The sequence below is a fragment of the Calidris pugnax genome, unplaced genomic scaffold, assembly GCF_001431845.1.
Source record: "Calidris pugnax isolate Ruff unplaced genomic scaffold, ASM143184v1 scaffold135, whole genome shotgun sequence".
Taxonomy (NCBI): Eukaryota; Metazoa; Chordata; class Aves; order Charadriiformes; family Scolopacidae; genus Calidris; species Calidris pugnax.
Genome location: NW_015090961.1, coordinates 1043718 through 1064562, shown reverse-complemented (window position 1 = coordinate 1064562; position 20845 = coordinate 1043718). Strand labels below are relative to the sequence as shown.

General features: G+C 55.5%; 1 protein-coding gene across 2 annotated transcripts in view; it reads right to left on the bottom strand.

The window, feature by feature from the left end:
* Positions 1-20825, bottom strand: part of ARRDC1 (arrestin domain containing 1) — a 38941-nt gene extending 18116 nt beyond the window's left edge. For both annotated transcript variants that reach the window (XM_014952407.1, XM_014952406.1), the window contains exons 1-2: positions 20670-20825; positions 2516-2626 (exon numbers count right to left, since the gene is read on the bottom strand). In XM_014952407.1, the coding sequence (XP_014807893.1) occupies positions 2516-2626; positions 20670-20787 (229 nt within the window). In that variant the 5' untranslated portion in view covers positions 20788-20825. The remainder of the gene's footprint in view (positions 1-2515; positions 2627-20669) is intronic.
* Between the last annotated feature and the right edge of the window lie 20 nt (positions 20826-20845).

Sequence of the window (20845 nt, the reverse complement as noted above, 5' to 3'; positions counted from 1 at the left end):
GATGGAGCTGGACTCTTTTCAGTGGTTCCCAGGGACAGGACAAGGGGCAACGGGCACAAGCTGGAAGATGGGAAGTTCCACTGCAATGTGAGGAAGAACTTGTTTGGGGTGAGGGTGGCAGAGCCCTGGCAGAGGCTGCCCAGGGAGGGTGTGGAGTCCCCTTCTCTGGAGATCTTCAAGCCCCACCTGGATGCTCCTGAGTGCTGTGCTCTGGGCAACCCTGCTTTGGCAGGGGAGTTGGACTGGATAGGCTCTAGATGGTCCCTTCCAACTCTGACAATTCCATGATTCTGTGAAACATGGAAAGTCCGGGCTGTAACCCCTGAACTTGCACCAGTCACACAAAAAGTGGATGCCCCAGGAGTGCTGTCCTGGGCTTCGATCCCAGGCACAGGGACTGCCCGCCCTCTCCATACCTGCTTCCTGGCAGCTGGGAGCTCCCAGCAGTTGTGTCCACTTTGACACAAAAGGCAGAAGAGCACAGGTCAGTGGCTGTAAGTACCTGGCACGCTGCTCCAGACAGATTCCTGGCAGCCAGGACCAGGCTCGTCCCTGTAATTGCACTGTAGTTTCGCAAGACAGGACAGTACGGACGCCACAACACATCAGCTTTTAAGCACAGGGTGCTACAGGGACAGATTTTCCCTGCAATTCATTACATCTCTGATAAATCCTGCACTACCATTTCTTGCCTCGCTTGCCTGGAGCTGTGGTGGCTCTGGAAGACTTCAGCTGGCCTGGTTTGTCCCCATCGCACCCCCAGCACTCTGCTGGGCAACTGCCAGCTCCGTCACCAGCCAACAGCCACCCACCCCGGGCACCCGCTGGCAGAGTCTGACAGCACTGCACTGGGAGATACCCAGGAGTCTGGGCCCCAAAAAACGAAGAGCCAAAAGATTAGGGCTTTCCATGAACAGTTTAAGAGCTGGGAATACCAAATTTTGGGCGTCTTTGGAATTCAGGCCTCCAAAGGGAACACTACAGAGTCACGATAGCGTGTAGTCATCAAGGCATTTTCCTTCCATCCTTCACCAGTCCACGCTGGTCCTAGTTGTCAAGAGGATGGCTCCCAAGGGCAACCTTGCAAGAGCCAACCACCAAAGTGGCTATCAAAACCTCCCAGGGGCCACAAACCCAACAGACAGCACACCCACCTCTTCCCCCTCCTACCCCTTGGCTGGCTTTTGCTCGGCTTTACCAGGACAGAACCAACCACAATATCACAGCTCTCCCTTGAATCATTAAATATGAGAAACAAAAGTCGGAAGGTGCCTTTTGTCAGTGCAGTTGCAGGTTTAGACCTCTGCAGAAACCCACCAACGTTTGCAGCCTCCAGCTCCCAACCCATCTAAGCTCAATAAATGCAGCACCTTATAAAGCCTCTGGGACTTTGCTGCCCTGACATTCCCAGCTGGGCTCTCTGGCCACGCTCAGCACCGCATCCAAAATCAGGCAGGAACGTTTCTCACTGCCCTCCCAGGCAGTTTACCTCCAACTGCAGCCCCCGGGCTACGAGCCAAGCCAAGGGGCAAGCCAGCCAGCTGTCTCCCTTCTCCAGGACCTGAGAGCAAGCAGCGCTCTCTCCCGTTGCTGCGAGGATGAGGTCAGTCTCCCCTCGATGCTAAAAGCTCTGCTTGAAAAAAAAAATAATAGCTGAGCAAGCAGAAACTGCCACTTCAGTTTTACCAGTTTCCTGTTATTAGATAAAACAGCACCGGGGAGCTGAGCTCCCACCAGCCTGGGCTTTTGCCACGTTCCAGCTCCCGCTACAGCTCCCGCTACAGCCACCGCCTTCAGCAGGTGAACACTGGCACGTCTTGATTTCAACAGGAGCCAGGGCGCAGCATGAATTATTTGTGGCGAGGCTGACCTATTTAAGAGCAGAAAGACAGCATTCATCCGAGCCCAGATTCCCCAGAGGCTGCTGGTGTCGCTTTACCCCCCAGGATAATACAACCCTGTCGCTATCTCTGGGCATCTGGGCTGGCTGGGGGTGTGTGCTGGTAACCGTCCCGGGCTGTTCCTCTCGGGGGACAAGTGACACCTCCACATCCCTGTGGGTGCAAACTCCTCCTGGCCCGCAGCTGCCTTCAATTGACCAGCTTTGATCAGTGTTTTGCGACCGCCAGAGAGAACACACAGAGGAAACGGAGCAGGGTGAACACACAGGGTCTTGAAACAGCGGAGCCGTCGCCGCTGGCAGCCCCGTTCGAGGTCGATCAGGGCCAGAGGATACGCAGGCGCTGTTTGTGGTGTGGCTGCCAAGTTCTGCAGCTACTCAGGAGGCCTCTCTGCACAGCTCCTTCTAAGCTCTTGGAGTCTCTAAACTTGGCTCCCATCCCCTGTGCACAGGCCAAGGCAGCCTCTGAAATGCCCCAAGGCAGGGGTATTTCACACCGAGAAGATGCTGAAGCCCTGGGGATACATTCCTGTTGGCCATCTCAGAATCACCCATCTCTCTCCCAGCAAGAAACAGCGCGGCCACAGGCCTCCACCATGTCCTTGTGGACCTTACCTTTGTCTGCCAGAGACAATGTGCTGTTGAAGTACTGCTCCTCCACGGTCCACGCCGTGTCATTGATCTTGTTAGACACCCCGCAGGATCCGAGGCAGCTCACCTTGATGGCTGTTGAGGGAAAGCACACACGTAAGCACTGGGGGAAGGTGAAACCTCAGGTCCAGACTCGCTTCAAATACTGTATGTGGAGAGTTCTCTGTACGGGAACCGTGCCTCATGAAAACACACACAGGGTAGAAAAATGGAGCAGAGGAATCAAGTCACACACACTTTCACCTCAGAAGCATCTTTTCCCCTTACTCTCTGTACTGTTGCACACTCTCTGCTTCCCCAGCGCTATTCCTGGCTGTTACCACCACTGAAGTCCTCATGCTGGCCGCCTCAGACTGTAAAAGCCCTTAGCAGCAGTGATTTCAGCTCCCTGAGAGGGAAACCCTCTCTAGATTTCTCTCAAGTGAAGCAATATCCCCTCCCAAGAAATGCATCAGCCCCTGCACTCAGGCTGACGGCACAGACCTTTGTGGCAGTGATGCTCAGGTGTCCTTGTCTGGACAGGGATGAGGGGCAGAGGGCTCTGCTGCTTCCCACCCCACAAGGAATTGGGGATCCCACCAACCCTGGGAGGAGAGACGTGTTCAGCACCAGCCCATCACCCAGTTGAACAAGGTGTACAGCCCTGCCCAAGCTGGAGCATCCAGTGCAGCATGAACAAGCCCAACCTCTTCAAGTTCCCGGGGTGACTTTCCCAAGGCAAAGCACAAACATGGCTCAAATGACTCTCCTTGCTTTGGGAAGGTCAGATGGTATCTCAGATGTGACTTTGCTGTGAGTCCTGTGTCTCTAACAGGAGGAGGAACCCGCTCACTTGAAGTGGTGTCTGGCTGCTGAGAAGCAACGTGGTTATCAGGGTGATGGGAGGTCCTGATGCAGGACAAGTGTCAATGGGGAAAGTGGTTTTCAGAAGGGCTACGTGGCTTTCAGAAGATTTACCCACAAGACATTTTCAGTTAGTCTTGGCCAATTCACACCAGGTTGAAATCGAGCCCCGATGTCGACACTTGGACCACAGAGACGGACAAACGTGACAGACCAGCCTTGTTGCACGGCAGGAGGTGATCTGTGGTGCTACCCCCACACGGGAGGATGCAGGCAGACCTGCCACAGCACAAACTGGGCCTTCAGGGTTGTCCCAGCCTTAACATCTTGCTTCTCACCAGGTTTTGCAACAGCTTTAATGGATCCCACAGAACTCCCTTGCCGAGTTTGTCAGGTGAATAGTTCTGCTGGCTGGAAGGTGGCAGGAGCTACCAGAATCTTTTCCTGTTTCACCCAATTTGCATTGGCTTAAGAGCTCTCCCCCTCCCTGGTCCATACTGATCTCCACATCTCTGCCCCCCTACCCAAACACAATCAGCAAGTGATGCTGCTTGCACTGACCTCAAACAACTTTCCAGAGCATCTGCCTGGCCAGTGGGACCACGGCCTCCAGGCTGACTCAAGACAGGGTGGAAAGAAACCCAAACCCAGCCCCGTCTGCAGGGGGAATGCAGAGTTCTTACCCCAGCCCCCCTACCTACACCCACGCAGGTGGAACGGGCTCCTCAGGGTTTAAAGTCTACAAACCCCACCACGAAGAATGGCCTCTCCCCACCAGATCTGCTGCAGTTCAGCCTGACGATGACTTGGAACACTGAGGCCCACCCCAGTGCTGTTTCATACTCAAGGGCAAGGGATAAGCAGCTCCAGATGCCAACTCTCATTAAGCAAACATCAATACAGCAGCGCTGCTGACACACTGACCCGCTCGTTTGTGTCTGCGACGTGTGTCGGCGCTTCCGAGGCAGGGGATGAGCAGGAGAGCGTGGCCTGCGATGGGAGCTGCCCCCACCACAGCACACCTGGTCTGAGCTGAGGTCCTCTCCCCAAGCCAACCACGACACTGAACCCCCCCGCGCACCCCCAGCTGACCACCTCCGATCCATCCACTCCAAACCACGTAGAGGTTTCAGCATCAGAAGGAGCAGGGAGCAGTTTTAGCAGGGTGGCATCCTGCGCACCCAGGTGTCGGCACCAGCTCTCTTGCTCCCACCTTGGACCTGATGGTTGGACTCCATGATCTTAACGGTCCCTTCCAACCTTGACAATTCCATGATTCTGTGTCATACCACCAGGTCTCTGGGCTCATGATGAGCCTGCCCTGCTCCGAGTTAGCCCAGATAACTCAGATGGCAAGAGTCAAATCAAGCCCAGGCTGAAATGCTCCACTCCCACGTTTTCACACAGGAGATGCGAGCAAGAAAAGCTCAACCAAGAACTGAAGAACATTCACATCCTTCAGGAGCAACAGCCCCTGAACAGGCTCCCCCTCAGCCTCCCTTCGCCACAGAAGTTTATAGATCACCACCATCTGTTGCAACACCCAGATAAGGGGATGATGGTCTGGAATTCAAGCCCGCTTGCTGCATTGCGGTGCTGAGACACTCCTGTTCCTGGGAGGCGGGTGGGTGGGCATCCTCAGGCACATACACGCTATGGCCCATCTCCCTTCCTACAAGAGACAAGAGACTCGGCAACCAAAGGCAGCGGGTTGGCAGCCTGACACTCAGAGCAAGCCCTCGGCTGGGGGTCCCTGCTGTAATGGTGGACCCCCCTCTAACCCACCATTAGAGCTGAAGTCAGACTGTACCTATCAGACTTGCTAATGAGTTTTCAATCACAGGCACAGGAGCTGTCAGCTCCAAGGCTTCCCAATTAACCACCGACATCCCAGACTGGTGTGGCCACAGCCTGCCTACAGAGGAGAGGTGGCTCCTGGACGCGGAGCTCCGGGGCTCATGGGCATCCCAGCCCTGCATCCCCACTGAGGATGTCCCTCTCCAACCACATTCCTGACCCCCACATAATCTGGGGCTGCCCTTCCAGGAGTGCAAGTGCAACTGAAGGAGGCAGAAAGCAACATTTCAAGCCAAAAAGCTTGAAGGCAATTCCACAGCAGTGGAGAAACTCCCTCCCTCATCCTCCACGTTCTCCCCAGCTGCCAGCACACTGTCACCAGGCACACCGAGTCACCAGACGTGGGGCAAGGACAAGGCTCGGGGCAGTTCAAGCAGCAGAGGATGTTTTTATGGAGCATCTTCTCCAAACCTCCTCCAGAAACACGAGCACCCCCCGTGTCAGTAGGGGAGAAACGGGACAGCCAGCCCCAAGCAGATGCATTGCCCCATGGCTGGGAGCAGGGCTGTGGTTGGATATGGGGATGGCGTGTCCCAGCTCACCCCCCAGGGTCCTGGAGGAACCAGCAGATCCCCAGGCCCTCACAGGGTGGGTGATGCTGGGGGCAGCAGGTCCAGAAGAGCCAGAGAGCCCCCCTACTTCATCCCCACAGCCTGGGCAGCTGCTTGGGAGGATCCAGGAGGTTTCAGAGGTGACTTGTTCAACAGGTCAAACCATTCATTTTGTTCTTAATCAGGTTTTGGAGCAGCCAACCATGAAATCAGCCTCTCCAGGAGCATCCCATGGGCAGAGGAAGATACTGGGGACTTGCCCACAGGCAGGAGGAAGGACAGGGGGCAGGTGACAGGCATGACTCAGGTATGTGGCACTGGGGGCAGCCACAAGCTTAAATCAGCATTCGTGGGACAGGTCTGGCAAACTGGCACCATCAGGGCTGTGCAACTGGAGCCACCTGAGGTGCAAAGCTTGTCAGCCTGGCTGTTGGGAAGCAAAATGCACAGTCTGAGCCTTTCCAAGGAAATCTGGGTGCCAAGCTGCAGATAGAGCAAAGAAGAACATTTTCTACATCACAACAGGCCAGTTCCAGTTATTAGAAACTCATTAAAAATGCTTCTGGAATCCAGTGCTACCAGTGGCCCCAGTTACCACGCTCCTGCTCCCTGTTTACCCAGCTTGTTCTGAATAAACACAGGAAAAAAAACCAGTCCAAAAATCGTAAGGGAAGTGGAAGGCAAAGAGCAGCAGGCAGAGAAGAGCTGAATTACAAAGCCACGGAGAAGACAAGAGCCCTTCACCTCTGCAGTCCCCCGGGGACCGAGGGAAGCTCTGCATCCAGCCAGACACATCTTTAGCAATGCGCTACAGCACGCGCCAAACGCTGGAAATAAAAGGAGACAGCTCAGCCCTATCCATCTCTGCACGAAGTAAAAATAGAGATGCCAGGAGCTGGGCACGTCTGCCTTCTTCCAAGGTGATTTAAGGAGAGCAGTAGACTTCAAATTACTTTTTCTGGTGACCCAGTGAGGTGTCCTCCTCCTCGGAGCTGGCGTTGCAGCTCGGGCAAGAGGAAAGCAGAGGACACGTAACCCCCTGCCCTGCCAGCAGCAGGTTGTATGTGCACACCCCTACTTCCAAAATTCAGTCATGGCTGGGCAAGCAGAGAGCCAGCAGCCACCCTGCACTGAGCAGCAGGGCCAGCCCCAGTCCCAAGTGACCCCTCCAGCTTCCAGTCCCACCTATGTCACACACCCACTGCAACAGGGACAGAATCAGAGAATCAGAATAGTTTGGGTTGGAAGGGACCTTATCACTGAGTTCCAAACCCCCTGCCCTGGGCAGGGACACCTCCCACCACACCAGGTTGCTCCAAGCCCCCTCCAACCTGGCCTTGAACCCCTCCAGCCACAGCTTCTCTGGGCAACCTGGGCCAGGCTCTCACCACCCTCACACCAAAGAAGTTCTTCCCCACATCTCAGCTCCATCTCCCCTCTTTCAGTGTCAAACCCTTCCCCCTCGTCCTATGGCTCCCCTCCCTGATCCAGAGTCCCTCCCCATCTCTCCTGGAGCCCCTTGAGGGACTGGAAGGGGCTCTAAGGTCTCCCTGAAACCCTCTCTTCTCCAGGCTGAACCCCCCAACTCTCTCAGCCTGTCCTCCCAGCAGAGGGGCTCCAGCCCTCCCAGCATCTCTGAGGCCTCCTCTGGCCCAGCTCCAACAGGTCCATGTCTGGGCCAATATGAGCAACAGGCTGCGGTGGGGGAAGGAGATGCCAACAGGTTGGTTGGTTTGGGTTTTCCGGGGTGCGGAGGGGAAACAACAAAAAGCTACAACAGTCAGGGGTGGCAGCTGTGACATCTGGCAGTGGCCAACGCAGGACAAATGGACTGTCCCGTCATTCTCCTTGCCCTGCAGAGACGAGCTGCAGACTGAGCTCTGACCCAGCACTTACAACCAGCCCTGGGTTTTTGCCAGCTGAAGCCAACCTGAGGCAGCACAGGGGCTTGGCTGTGTCTGTCAGACACGGAGGATGGAGCCATCCCTGCTGCAGGGAAGGGGGTGCCCGGCCCTACGAGCGTGGGAGGAGATGGATGGCAAAGCCACCCCAGGTGTCTGCACTGACCGCACGCAGCAGAAGGGACCAGGACACCCATTCATAATGGGATCAGAGGGTACCCTTCGGAAAACTTGTGCCCACATGGATCCAGAGAATGGGGGAGAAAGTTCTGTGGGAGATGAGCAAGTCTGCATCAGATAAATCTTCATTTCACGGAAACCAGAGCCCCCTTTCCTCATTCTTCTCCATGAGACCGTGGCAGGCAGCTATCACCACCTTTTAATGACATTCCCTCGAGTTGACATCTGTATTCACAGAGCTGCAGGGACTGAGAGCCTCCTGTGGGCTGGGAACGAGCCACCTCCCCGCCAGCCCCACAAGCCACAAGAGCCAGAAACAGCCCTGGGAGAAGGGGGTGATGGATCACCCCGAGCCCCAACCTCTCCCCAACCGATGGCAGTGGGGACCTGCCCTTGACAGATCGATGGGCTGTTGTGGTGGCATCAGGAGGCCACCTCCACACGCAGCACTCCAGCAGGAGTGAAACCTCTGGGTTCTAGAGACAAAAAGCACAATTTTTGGTATGCCCTGAGATTTTCTGGCCCTGTAAAGCCCCTGCCCTGGATCTGGGTGAAGATGATGGGTTTGGGGGGGGTTACCCGCTCTCCCAACAAGAAGGACCTGGTGCTGGAAGGATGGAAAGCCCAGGAGTCAGCAAGGCCTGCAGACAGGGCAAGTTATTATCAACCAGCTTGTAGAGAGTGGATAATTCCTAGAAAAGCTCCATGAAAAGTGGACACCAAGAAAGGTGAGACCTCAAAGATGAGGAGGATGAGGCTTTTCTACTGATGGCCTTTACACAGAAAGGCAGCAGCACAACCCCAGACACAAAGGGCTCACGTCCTCCAAGCAGGAATGCTGGAAGCTCACAAGACACACTGCTCCCCCGGCGCCCAGCCCTCACGCACCAATATACCGAGACACTGCTAATTAAACCAACAGCTCCTAATTAATTCTCAGCTGTCCCCATCCTTCTGGGTCTATCCTGTCAGTTCTTGAGACACAAATAGTCTTGGGCATTTCACACACCAGCGAGGCAAGAGCAGAGCTTACACCGAGCGCTGGAGGCAGCGGCTGGTTTGGCACAGGGTTAACCATTGTCTGGGGAGGTTTTTATCTTCTTCCTTCCCAAGAGCCCAGCACAGGGGCAGGAAGGGGGTTTGGCCTCTGATGTGGAAGGAGTTGTCTAAAAAAGTAGTTCACACTTTCCATCTCAACTCAAACCCAAGCCCGTAGCCGGGCCTCGGGAAGTCACTTGTCTGGAGCTGAGACACATCAAGAAGCATCTCCTACACCACCAGTGGCCTCCAGGACACCAAGGACTGACTGCTGCTCCCCGTGACCCAGGGGGACATCCCATCTCCTGACACACATTGAGCAGCATCTCCCACTCCACCAGTGGCCTCCAGGACACCGAGGACTGACTGCTGCTCCCCATGACCCAGGGGGACATCCCACCTCCCACACCCTGCCAGCCCATCGCACGAGTCACAGCCAACACAGCTCTCTCCTCCAAGACTGTGAACAGGCTCCAAGCAAAACACTGAGTTGTTGCCACTTTGACCCGTCCTTGTCCCCGTGGGCAATGCTCCTGCCACGGCACAAGCCCAGCTGGGGCTCAGGGCTTGTCAGCCCCCTCCATAGCGGCACAAGCTTTAGCCACGTTGGTCTCCAGAAGCCAGACCTGCTGCTCAGCCGTTCCTCCCCCAGGCTGGCACTTGCCCTCTGTGCCCTGCAAGGGGCTGAACCAGCCAAATCACAGCAGTGGAAGGGACAGTCCCTCCCTTCCTGGCCCTGACCTTTCAGTGAGCTGACTTCCAAGACAGCAGAGCCAGCCCAAACTCAGAAAAACCCACCCTAATGGCCAAGAAGTGCCCATTCTCCCTGGCTGCAGCAACAGGGCTGTATTTGCCTCCCGTCAGGCTAAGGCAGGAGGACCCAGCTGGGTCTCCCACACAACCTGCGGGAAGCCTAGACCCAACCAAGGCAGTCCCACACTGCAGGAAAGCTGGGCCAGCTCCCAAAAACTCCACAACAACGGGGGAGTGTCAGCTCTGCTACACGGGCAAAGCGACCCAGAGCCATTATTTTGGCTCCACGTGAGTTATTTTAGCCAGAGTCCATCCTAGCACGAGAAGGGACACGTCTGTGCAGGCAGTACAGACACATGGAGGATGCCCTCTCCCTAGCAAATGCAGAAGTCTCCAAAGGGAGACCTGGCAGGCCCGTGCCTGGAGAAAAGCCCAGCAGCAAATCTTCTCCAAATCCTCTCCCAGGCAGGTCAATCCTCTCCCCTCTGCGAGCTCTTTCTTCCATCAGGTTGAGAGCAACAGGGAAACCTGCATTTTCCAGCTCCTCCCCAAAACCAGGGGTCAACACACATCCCAAGGGAAGAAAGCAAACTCTCGGGCTCCTGTGTAGAACCTGTTCAAACCGAAGGCTTTTCCTCCCTGGCAGAGCTGACAGGTTTATTTATAGCATCACCACATTTTATCAGCACGCCGGCTGCCCTCGGAGGAAGGGGGTCATCTCAAACATCTGGAACGAAATCCCGGGTTGAGCACATTTAACAAGCCTCTCTCTGCACACACCGGGCTGCGGGTGGAAAACTCACCAGCGAACAAGGCCACCGGGGCTGCAGGAGGGGGACAGCCACGTGCCACAAAGTTTGTGCATTGGATTTGCCAGCGCTGCTGCCAAAGGCAACCGCAGCTCCTTAGCAACAGGCACCAAACGCCGCAGCATCCGCAGGCAATGGCCCGAGCCGTGGGCTTGTACCCCATCCAGCCCTTCACCCCGATCCCTGCCACGCTGCTGCCGCCACAGCCCCCTCGCTGCTCCAGAAAGGGCTCCCCGAGCACTTCCCTTCTCCAAAACCGGCTCTTGCAAAAAAAAGGACAAGTTGTTTTGTGTTGAAGCTTCAGGGTGATGCAGGTCCCAACCACCTGGGAAGAGAGGTGGGGAGGAATGGGGTGACTCTGCCTTGAGAGCCCACAAGGACAGAGGTGGTTGCACCCTAACAGCCGGGTTGGTGCCTGGGGTCTGGCAGGGGTGTAGAGCCCCACAACCATTGGTCCCCTTGTCGTGTCACCTACCCCGGCCTCCCCACTGGAGAAACTGGAGCCAGGCTGCCAACCAACACACCCACGGGCTATCTGCAGCAACAGCCCAGGCTGGGCCCCTCCATGGTGGCTACGGAGGATGCGGGGAAGGAGAAAAGTTGTACCTTGGACCAGTTTTAGGAGCCCAAACTCTTGCCCCATCCTACACAGGCAACATGACCCAGCAGAACCACTCCATGCAATGCACAGGGCAGGGGTTGGTGATGCCAGCCCCCGGGTGAAAAGTTGTACCTTGGACCAGTTTTAGGAGCCCAAACTCTTGCCCCATCCTACACAGGCAACATGACCCAGCAGAACCACTCCATGCAATGCACAGGGCAGGGGTTGGTGATGCCAGCCCCCGGGTCCTCCTGCAAGGAGATCGACCGAGCACCACCACAGCATCCTGAGGGACCAGCCCCTTCCTCCCAGGCCAGGATGGCAGATGCAGAGGCCCCTGAGCACTGGGAACAGCCAGATCAGACAGCGGTACGGGAGGCACTGAGGGAAACCAAGGATTTGGCAGGGAGAGGCAGATCTCACAGCTCACTATGGAAATCTCCATGCCAGCCGCCCACCTCAGCTGCACTGCCAGCACTCACTGCCTCCTCTCCTAATACCCATCTCCCCGAGCAGCGGAGGGGAAGTGCAAAGAGGCTGCAGAGGAGCAGAAGGCTGGAGGAGATAGCGGCAGCCTTTCATCTGGATCCTCAGCCGCTCTGGTGTATGAAGCCAACTTTCAGTCTCAAGAAACATCTTTTCTTTCCACTTCTCTGGACAGAGTGTGCCTGCCCTCCTTCTAGAGCTGTGCTTTCTTTTGCTCCGTCCACAGGAGAGCAGGCTGCACTTTTACCATGACGAGAACAGGCTCCAGGCAGGGCTTGCAGCAAGTCTCACGCTGGCCAAGAGCGGCCCAGCTTCTTACCCAGGAGATGCCAGCAAAGAACACGACCTCTGCCACCAGCTGTGCTCTCTCCTCCTCATCCTCCCTCCTGCACAGAGCTCAGCACAGCCCAGCTCCTGGGCTCAGAGCGGGTACCCCAGCCCTGCCTGCCAGCACTGGCTCCTCTGAGCAGCAGATGCTGCCAGCTCGGTGCAGAAACACCTTGTGTTTAGGATCTCAGTAAGGTCCAGGCAAGATTTACTCATGATCTCCTGAACCTAATTTACTCCTGGTCCTAATTTACTGACATCTTTCTCAGGGGATCCGGGAAACCTAAACTTGCTTTTGTGAGCCCTGGGCAACCTCAGCATAAGCAAGCTGTGCTCTTCAAAGCAGAACAAGGCTGTGCATACATAAGCAGTCAGAGCTTCTTAATCTTCAGTGTTTGGCCCCTAGAAGAGCCCCGTGGGAGGGGAATGCAAGCCCCCCATGCCCCCATGCCCAACGTGCAGCCAGACAAGTGGAGCAGAGCCAGCAGCTCGCCCTGGCTCACAGGAATGCTGAGGGACACCAGCTCTCAACACTTCATCCAGCCAGGGACCACAGCCACCCTTCCTCGGGCTGAGCACAGCTGAAACACAAGAGTGGAACCTCTTTTTTAACAGCCTGCCCAAACTGAAATAGGTTTCCACCCAGCACTTAGCACTACTTTAGGCCAAAGCAGTTAAGATATTCCCGTACACTTGACTTGGCTGTCTAAAAAAGGAAGAACTGGGCAAGGAACCCCACCGCAGTCTAACACACAGCCCTGCAGGTCCCAGGAGGCATTTGCTGGGTGCTTTAAAACCAGTCAGGTCCACGCTGTAATAAACTGCCCCTTTAAACCCATTGACAAACCCTTTCCCAGCAAGTGCGAACCCAGGGACCTCCTCCCACCTCACTGGCAGAAGGAGCTGGCGATTCTCCCGACACAAGGAGCAGCCAGAGAGGCTGAGCTCTCTGATGTCCTGGGAACACACCTCTGTTTGCGACCACTGCCAGCCCTGCTCTGTTCTTCCCACACCCCCGACCAGGTTTAACGAGCTCTCCCCCCCAGACAGCCCCTCCATCCCCGCCGTGGGAGCATCACCCCTCCGTGCTGGGTGCAAAAGCCACTGCAGGCAGATAAACAGCCGACTGATCAGGTTTCTCTGCTTTCCACAAAGAGGTTGATTCACCAGAGCCTACTCCCTTTTTCAGGCTCTTTCTAAATAAAGGCTTCAAAGTGTTCTGGAAATTCATGCTTAACAGGCTTACTGTAATGCCGGAGCACAAGGGCTCCTGTGGGTCAGACTCTCCTGCGGGACTGAGTCACGCTCATTTTCTTTGGAGGCTCTCAGATACACTTGTCCAGGAGTTAAGGATCAGACAAGCCCTGGTACCTGATGCTCATTTTGGCCAATCCTCACTACAACCCAAAACACGGCCTGACATGGGTGGCCTGGTCTTCTCAGCAGCGGCCAGTCCTGCAAATGCAATGCAGACCTTCAGGAGAGGAGGTGATGCTCCTTCATCACCTCCCAGGGCTTCAGGGATGCTCCTGGGTATGAACTCCTCAGCAATCACTCCCTGTCCTCAGAGAGGAGCACCCAGAAAGTCAGCTCAGCAGCTTGTCAGCCAGAAAAGAAGGCTGGACACCCCTGACCACACAGACCTGGGACTGAAAGGGTTCAGCACAGACCGTATTGCCATAACCAGGTGTCCTGAGCAAACCTCTGTCTCCAAGGCACTGAGGAGGACTAAAGCATCAAGTTCAGGACTGGCCCAGCCATCCTGGAAACAACAGTTTTGGCATGAGGGGTTGGAGCCCACATACCAGGAGAGAAGAATATAAAAGACAAGCAACCGTGCGTAGCTCTGCACTAAGGCTCTCACCCATCCTCCCGCTCCAGGCACCCGACTCGCAACTCAGCAGCAAGAATTTGCTGAGACACCTCCAAGTGATTTAGCGCTGCTGCAGCTCCCCGAGCCAGCTCACCTCCTCCTAACAGGGGAGGTTTCAAGCTCCTTTTCCTGAAAAGCCCTGTTTATAAGCAGTAAAGCAACCCTGCATTTAGTGCCTCCTCATCTCGCCCAGGTATGGGCGCGGGCAGGGGAAGCAGGACGGCGCAGCGTGGGGCGGCGCGGTGGGAAACCCCAGCCACTTCGCCTGCTCCTCACCGAAGGTTTCACACACCACGGCGAGCTCTCGAGCATCACTTTCACACGTCTGGGCTGTCAAGAAATCCCCCTCCCCCAGCCCCAGCGTCTTCACAGAAAGCAGCCAGAATCCACTTCATTCTGCATAAGAGCTGCTCCTATGATTTCCTTTGATGCCATTCAGTGCAAGCAGCTGGATTCTCTATTTATAGCACGATCATCAGTTTGGGAAAACGACTTGTGTTCTCATTATTATCACAGCACAAGATACATAACAAATCCCCACTATGCTCGGAGTACTACAAGTTGGTAAGTCCTCACGGTCAGGCTGGACACCTGTAGGGGTCCAAGCAGATGGAAACAGGAGCATTCAGGACAGAGAGTAAAACCCCTGGACCTGACATTCAGTCCCATGGTGATGCTCCCCATCAAGAAGGCACCAAATGATACCCACATCCTGAGACATCCTCCCTGGAGATGTTGCCTTCCCAGCCAGTTTTATTCAAGTCTTATTGCAGGGAGCATTTGGGGTTCAGGAGGGATGGATGGACACCAAGCTGCTGCAGCATCATTACTCTGCCCTGAGCTGCTGGAACCAGATGGACCGAGAGCACGGTCCCATCAGCAAGAACAAAGGGCTGGAAGTTATAAGCATTAGTGCTCCAGAAATGATTCATGCTTCACGGAAACAGCTTTTTTTGCTGCGGATATTTGGTAATAAGGATTAAAGGTGCACAAAGGTCAGGGTGTTTTTACACTAGGTCTCTGAATAAGTCCAGACTGGCACCAGTTCGCCACCCTCACCTTATTGAGGGGGCCAAAAGCAGTGCCCATCCTTACCTCAGGACACCCCATCATCCAGTATCTCAGGGGCCTGAAACACCTGCAGGAGTTTGCTGTGGTTCAGATGTAACCACATGGCACTGACCACTCTCCTGAAGGCAGTACCTGAGGCTGGACAAAGCGGTGCCCAGCCACAGATCAGCATTTTCTGGTGAAAAGCCTCTACTCACAGCAAAACACCCAGCTCACACTTGACACTGGCACCTCATCAGCTAGTTTTAATTGGCCAAAGAGAGCTGGGGGATGTGGAGTTGCTGTTTGAAAGCCATCACAAGGAGGCAGAAGCCTGCACATCTTTGTGGTCTGAAGCCATTTCACCTCCTGTTTCAGATGCTAAGCCTGACCCAGGGACTCGGGCACAACTCTGCACGAGAGAAAAATCCGCTGACTGGCAGCAATGTGGTCCTCTGCTCATTTTGTCCTCTCCTAAGCACTTTGCTCTTCCACACCAGAGGTTTGGAGAGTGACAGATTTTTAAGAGCAGCACAAAGAGGTAATTAACTTCCACAGCAATCCCTTTCAGGCTTCAGAGGTCACAACAGTAGCCTAAAGGCTGTACATTGGATATCTCGGCAATCAGCCCTTGAGAAAAGAGGCACCAAACCAAAACCCAGCCCCTGGTGTGCTTGCCAGGCCCTCTCAGGAGCATCTGCCACAAGGAGGAGGAGAAAAGACTTGCCCCAATGCCTGGCAGAGCACCTTTCTCTATACTTTGGCACAGGTCGGGTCTGCAGCAGCCTCATAGCACAACCCAACCACCCTTCTTCTCTTGGAAGAGTCCAAGCACACCCTTCTCCAGCCGAGGATGGTCTGTGTGTCCATCCTACTCTTCCTGGCTGTGAGAGCCTCTCACAAGACTTTGCCAAGTCAAGTGGTAGCTATGTGGCTTCTACAGACAGGCTTCTTCCTCAAGGATGACTTCCAGCAACAGGTATTCCTCAACACGCTACGAGCGGAGCATGCCCATCCATGCACCCACACCTCCCTTGGCACAGGGGCCACCACCTTCCCCAGCAGCTCCCCCTCACCCAAACCTGCCTGTGGGGCCATGCTGAGGACGGGGAGCCACCTCCAGAGAGGGATGTAAACCCACAGATTCCTTCCTTCCTTCCAGCCAGGGAGCCTCCCTGCTGCCTACTTGACTCCAGCCCCGAAAAGATAAGCTGCCTCTCTGCCAGCTCCGGGCTGCTCCGGGGAAGGAATAAGCACTCACACCCCGTTTGTCACACTTGGAAGGAAATCAGACGGACAGAACTCCGCTCCACTTGTTCTCCCATTCTGTTAAACAAGAGCGGGGAGGCCACAGCATGTCTCCTCGCCAAGGAAAAGCGGCAAAGAGTTTTTTTAGATGAGCACAAGCACTGCACGGGCAGGGGGGGAGCAGCGGGGAGAGGCACACACTGCAGCGATGAGACACACACCAATCTCGTGATTAGTTATTGACTCCAGAGGAGTCGCAGCTCCAGCAGCAAGCCAGCCAGGAGAGCAGAAATCCCTCTTTTGTTCCACGGCCTCAGACAGACTTGGCCACACAGCTCCCTGCTGTCTCACTCCAGACAATGAGAAAAGAAAGTTAATCCACTTCCCCTGCAGCAGGAGCCATCCGGCCCGGCCGGGGCGATGGTGCGGAGCGATACACGAACATTCCTGAGCATCACCACCTCGTCCTGGCACCCACTGCCACCAGCAGATGCCAGAGGGCTCCAGGACATCACCAGGCACTGCCGGTACCGCCGGGGACAGTGACAGCTTTGGATCCGCTCCCGCCTGCCAAACCCACCGGGTCTGCAGGTGACCTGCAGGCACCGTGCTCCCCAAAGCAGGGACCAGCCCTGGGGTCTCTCCCACCCTGATGACTTACAGGTGACACACGCTGCCAAGCACAGAAATGTCAAATCCACCTTTACAGAAGACAGGCTTCCACCTCAGGCTGCCAACCAGGGACAGAATCCATCCTTTCAACGTCACTTTCCTAAGCAGCCCACGTCTGGGACCAATGAGTTCCTCTGTTTCAGAGGTCAAGCCGTGCAGAGGGTCGTGGCCAACACGCTGTCACCTCTTTCCCCCACAAACCACCTTACGTGTGAGCCAAACCCAAACTTCTTCCCATTGCCCTCCTAGGGAAACAGAAGTCACGTTTCAGTTTGGACATACAACTTGGGATTCAAATGACCTGCTTTTCAACCCCCTTCTTCACCACCAGCTTTCTCAGTTCTCCATATGAGAAGTGAGAATATTTACTGCATTTAAGATTAGAGAAGAAAATTATGATTTCTGCTCTGCAGAAATGGGAATTATGTACCTGGGTACTTGTAGAGCATGAACAGACGTAGGTTCTTGTGTCTGGAGCTTTGTAGGTCAAGGGAGCGAATTTAAAGTCAAGTCATCACTGAATAATAAACCTGGACAGCTAAATAACAGAGTGGAGAACAGCAAAGTGCTGAAATCTGCCCCAGAAAGCACTTGCAGCGTCTTTACTCTCAGTGACCCGGGAGAGAGGGCTGTTATTTTAACATTACACTCCTGCCTGCGAGAAGCCTCGCTCAATGGCAGGCAGCAGGACCGAAATCATCCGCACGGCCCCTGGAAGCCGCTGAGTTGAGAGGGAAGTGCTGCAGCATCCCCCGGCAGCACCAGCTTTTGTTCCAGCCCGTTCCTGCCAGCGACCGGGGCTGCCCGCCCTGCTCCCAACCAACTTCTTTCCCTCCTCCCTCCCCCCAAATTACCTCCACCTCCAGCTGTCCCAGCGCCAGCTTCCTGTTAAGATTAATTACTCTTTGTACACTCGTGTTTGATGATTTACCCAGCGAGCCAGGCACACAACGATTAGGAATTCGGCATTCCCATCAGCGCTCTCCCTCCAGGGCTCGGAAGCTTTCAGGAAAGGACCTGCAGCTTGGCACAGCCCCCGGGGAGACATGTGCCTCCCCAGAAGGTCTGCCTGGGTCACCAAGGGCCAGGCGTCATTTGTGATGGTCACCAAAGACCCGTAGTCATTCGTGACGCCGCCTCAGGGTCAGCTGCAGAAGATGTGCTGCCAAACAGCCATGAGTGCTTGTCAGCAGGGCTGGCACGGGAGACAGCGTAGGTGGGACCATTTAAGATCCCAAAAGGTGTGTCTGCAGTTACGCTTTCCTATGACCCAAGATTTCTGGCGCGTTTAGCAAGGCAGAACAAGCTGCGTTTGTTTGCACTGTCCACTTTTCAGAAGGTGCAATTTCCAAGAGCCATCAAAGGAGTTACCGTGTGAAGCAGTCATCCACAGGCTTGTTTGCACGTGTGATCTCCAAAACCACAACAGAGAGAGAAGCCACCCAGCCAGAACTGGTCCAGCTCAGGAAATGGAAAGCACCAAGCCTCGGTGCTGCAATGGGCAAGGACTTTGTGTCTTCTCCTGCTTATTAGTCTTATTACTGGTCACAGAAAGTGCAGGTGTATATAATGTATAAGATAAGCTGATGCCACCCACCTCTCTCCACACCCCAGCATGTCCAAGGTTGTCCAATTCCCCTTCTGCTGAGCCCCTGGAGCTCCACAGGGCTGGCAAGTCCCTTTCAGACCTCTTTCCAGTAAGTAGTTGCCTGCTGTCACATCATGAAGGATGTTTTGGCAGCTACACAAGCCTTCTCCTCTGAGGACGGAACACTTCCTTCAGCCACAAGGAAGGAGCCCATCAGAGAGATCCCTGGCCCCAACGTGGAGGGTTTAAACACCAGAGACCATAAGACACAGGGCAGCAGGGGAGACACACAGCAGAGTCACCTCATCCTCTGCAGCCACCAGTGTCATCCTAACACGACCTATTTGAGCAGGTTCCAACACCAGTTATGGAAAGTTTCTAGCCCAGCTGGTGAAGCCAATTTGCAGGGTCCTCAGCCCAAAACCAGCCGCTCAGGTCACCTCTGCACGGAAGCAGAAGGAACAGCCACACACAGCCCACCTCAGATTTTGGCTCAATGCTTCTACCAGTTCTCCTAGAGAGCCAGAAACTGCCCCAGCTTCTTACCAAAATCCCTGCATGAGCATCAAACACCAGAGAGCAAAACCCCTCCAGGTTGCAGGACCAGTAATTACCCCCGACCCCAAAGTTTCCGAATCAGAGCAATAAGGAAGCAGAAAGAATGTCCAGAACAAAGAGACACCTTCCTCCTTCCCCACCACAACCAGTTACACCACACCAGGAAGCAAAGGAGATGTGGAGCAGAGGAGAACCCAGCAGGTCTTCTCCAAGATGGGAGCTGTACAGTCAACAGCGAGGTGTAGCCGTGGCCAGTCCCAGCCAGCTGGCAACGCGAGGGCCAGCACAACCAACCCCTCTGAGGCCAAACGCTCTCATCTCACCCAGGAGTTGTTTTCAGGAAGAGGGATGGAAGTGGGTGGGCCAAGGGTGGAAGTCAGCCACACTTCATTAAGAATGCCTTTGCTGGAAGAAGTACGGCTGGGAGTACCCTCCAAAGAGATGAACGCTGGATGTGCAACTGTTTTGCTCTGACACGAGTTAAACAGGCTACAAGTCTGTGCTTGTCCTAGATATGTTTTTTCCTGAGGAAGCTTCCAAAAAGCTGCTGCAGACAACTGGGAGAGGTGCTCGCAAAAGCAAGACATGGGCAAGCACAGGCACCATCACCCATGGTGATGTTTCTGTTTCCAAGGCTTTGCATTTTACATTCTTTGGTCTTTTTTCCCCCCACCTCAATAATTTGTTATAAAGCAAGAAGCATGCACAAAGGAGAAGCAAGACAACCTCAGGGAAAACAGCACATCAGTTTGTATTTCCACGGCACTGAGCACAAAACTAACTTGTAAACGCGAATGACTTCTCCAGGGTGGGGGAGCAAGTTCCCAGGTTGGAAGATCTGAACCCAGCAGCTTGAGTTCCTTGAGTCCATCCCCATCCCTCTGCCCTGACGGATCACACCAACCACCAGCATGGCCAGGGTCTCACTGGGAGGAACACCCACCCACGTACCCCAATATCTCCCGCACCATGGACACGGCAGAGACCAGCGCTGCCGGCCATGGGCGGGCACCCTCTCCCTGCACCCTCAGCCTCTCCCAAACTGGTACTTCCACAACCCAAAACATCCAATTTCCTTCCAGACATTATGAAATGGTTGCTCGCTGAGGACTGTCCTCGCGAACGGGCGAGCACCCCTTCCTGCTGGGGCAGCCACCAGCCCGACACCCCATCGCCTGTCTCCTCCCAGCGCCCTGCCATAAAAAAAATACACATTTTGGCACCCATCAGACCCAGGAGCCCCAGGGCCCAGTGTTCGGGGGCCACCACCACGGTGATGCCGGCAGCCCAGGGAGGCCACAGGGCTGTAGGAAAGGCTGGACGTGGGGGTCAGGCTCCTCGGCCACCCCCGGTGCCACCCCCCTGGGGACACACCAGCTTCACAGGCTCCTGTGAAACAAGCCGGTGCTGGGTTTTATTTTAGGGGTGGCAGTAGAGGGGGAGGGGATTTAGGGTTGGGTTTTTTTGGTTGTTATTTTTATGGGATGGGAGCAAAAAGTAAGAGGAAGCTGCGGAGGAAATAATTCAGCAGGTTGCTCCCATCCTGGCAGGAGGGGGAGAAGCGAGGTGCAGGCCCCCAACCACCCGGTCCCCACCGGTTCCTGGGTGGGCACCGGTTCCTGGAACCGGGACCCGGCTCCTCCCCGCGTCCCTCCCTCCCCGGCACCAGCCCCACGGACCCCCACGGTCCCCGGGGTACCCGCACCGCCCTCGGGGGGCCCAAGGGCGGAGGGGAACCGTCCCGTCCCACCCGCCGGAGGCGGCGGGCAGGCCGCGGGCTCACCTCGGTACTGCAGCGAGCCCGAGAGGCGCACGGTGACGGTGCCGGCCAGCGGCTCGCCGGGGCTGTAGACGACGCGGCTGTCGCCCAGGCGGATCTCGAAGAGCTGCACCTTCCCCATGGCCCCGCCGCTCCACCACCGGCCCCGGCCCGGCCCCGCTCCGCCGGCAGCGCTACCT